Raw genomic sequence first — 1,409 nt, 5'->3', positions numbered from 1 at the left:
CGGGGACGCGGGGGCAGAGCTGGTGATTCCCTCCCACTGAGCTCATCCCAATCCGCGCCTTTTCTCCTGAGCTTCCTGCCCGAGCTCTGGGACAGGGACAGGACCCGCTGGGGCTGTGTCAGGGGGGTTTAGGGTGCAGATCAGGGAAAGGTTCTCCCCAGAGGGTGCTGGGCACGGCCCCGAGGCTGCCAGAGCTCCAGGAGAGCTTGGACAAAGCTCCCAAGCTGGGATTGTTGGGGTGTCTGTGCTGCCCTGGGTGATCCTGGTGGTCCCTTCCCCTCAGTAAAGGGGAAACTTTGCCTCTGTGAAAGATGAAGCAGAAGCTGCCATGGAGGGGGGAAAATCCTCGGAGGCTGCATCAGCTGAGGACAAAACCAAACAGGAGGATCAAAGCCAGGAGTGTGAGGCTGCTCCAGACTCTCCTTCCAAGCAGCTCCCAGACCAGATCTCCTTCTTCAGCGGGAACCCCTCGGTGGAAATCGTCCATGGAATTATGCACCTGTACAAAACAAAGTAAGAATTGCTCATTCACGGCTGCTCAGGTGGGAAGGGGAGAGTGAGTTGGCCACCCTGGGGCTGTGGCTCCTGACTGGGGACAAACAGGAAGGGTGACTCCTTCCTGGGAATGCAGAGAGTGACTGGTGCTAATGGTGGAGCTTGGGGCTGTGGGTGACACTGGGGGTGTTGAGGGCTTGTGAGAGTGTAACACAAACACAGATTCAAAACAAAAAAAAAAAAAGATATTTGAAAGCAGCTTTCCAAGGCATCCCACAATTAAATGGTGATTTCAGGAGTCTTGGTGACAGGCCTGGGAGCTGTGTGAACCAGGGGAAATGTTTATTTATGGAGGTCTCATCCTGTATTCCAGGGGTTCCAATTCCACACCACTCCCCTGTAATTGTGTGGGAACTCCCATTTCAAGGCCTTCCTGAAAGAAAGGAGAGCAGATGGGCACTGGCAATAGTAACCAAAGTTGCTCAGTTGTTCTAGGAATGGTGCTGAACATCTGGGGCTTGCCAAATTCAGCTGTTTTTATAGAAAAACAGGTGTCAAACAATCCCACTGTTCCTGGAGCTCCCAGGTTCATCCTTGGCTGAAGGATGCCTGTTTGTGGTCACTCCTGATGACAAAAGAGGGTTAGAGTCTGACAGCAGAGCTGCTGTGGCTGTGTGTCCCCAGCTGTGTCCCTGCTGTGTCCCCAGCAAGATGACGTCCCTGAAGGAGGACGTGAGGCGCAGTGCCATGCTCTGCATCCTCACTGTCCCCGCCACCATGACCAGCCACGACCTCATGAAGTTTGTGGCCTCCTTCTACGAGGTGATTGAGCACATGAAGATCATCAGGGACTCCACCCCAAACCAGTACATGGTGCTCATCAAGTTCAGCTCCCAGGTAAGGTGCCTCCAGCA

The 1,409-nt window shown here is 54.1% G+C and overlaps 1 protein-coding gene across 2 annotated transcripts in view; it reads left to right on the top strand.

The window, feature by feature from the left end:
- Nucleotides 1–315: 315 nt before the first annotated feature.
- BRAP (BRCA1 associated protein) overlaps nt 316–1,409 on the top strand; it is a 13,049-nt gene continuing 11,955 nt past the window's right edge. The window contains exons 1-2 of one of the 2 annotated variants that reach the window (XM_014308256.2): nt 316–513; nt 1,203–1,392. In XM_014308256.2, coding sequence (XP_014163731.1) covers nt 329–513; nt 1,203–1,392 — 375 coding nt within the window. In that variant the 5' untranslated portion in view covers nt 316–328. Of the gene's footprint in view, nt 514–1,179; nt 1,393–1,409 lie in introns of both variants that reach the window. The other variant, XM_031059515.1, reaches the window with a different exon arrangement.

This window comes from Geospiza fortis, unplaced genomic scaffold (genome assembly GCF_000277835.1).
Source record: "Geospiza fortis unplaced genomic scaffold, GeoFor_1.0 scaffold145, whole genome shotgun sequence".
NCBI lineage: Eukaryota > Metazoa > Chordata > Aves > Passeriformes > Thraupidae > Geospiza > Geospiza fortis.
The sequence above is the reverse complement of the archived record's forward strand: the minus strand, read 5'-3'. Positions and strand labels throughout refer to the sequence as shown.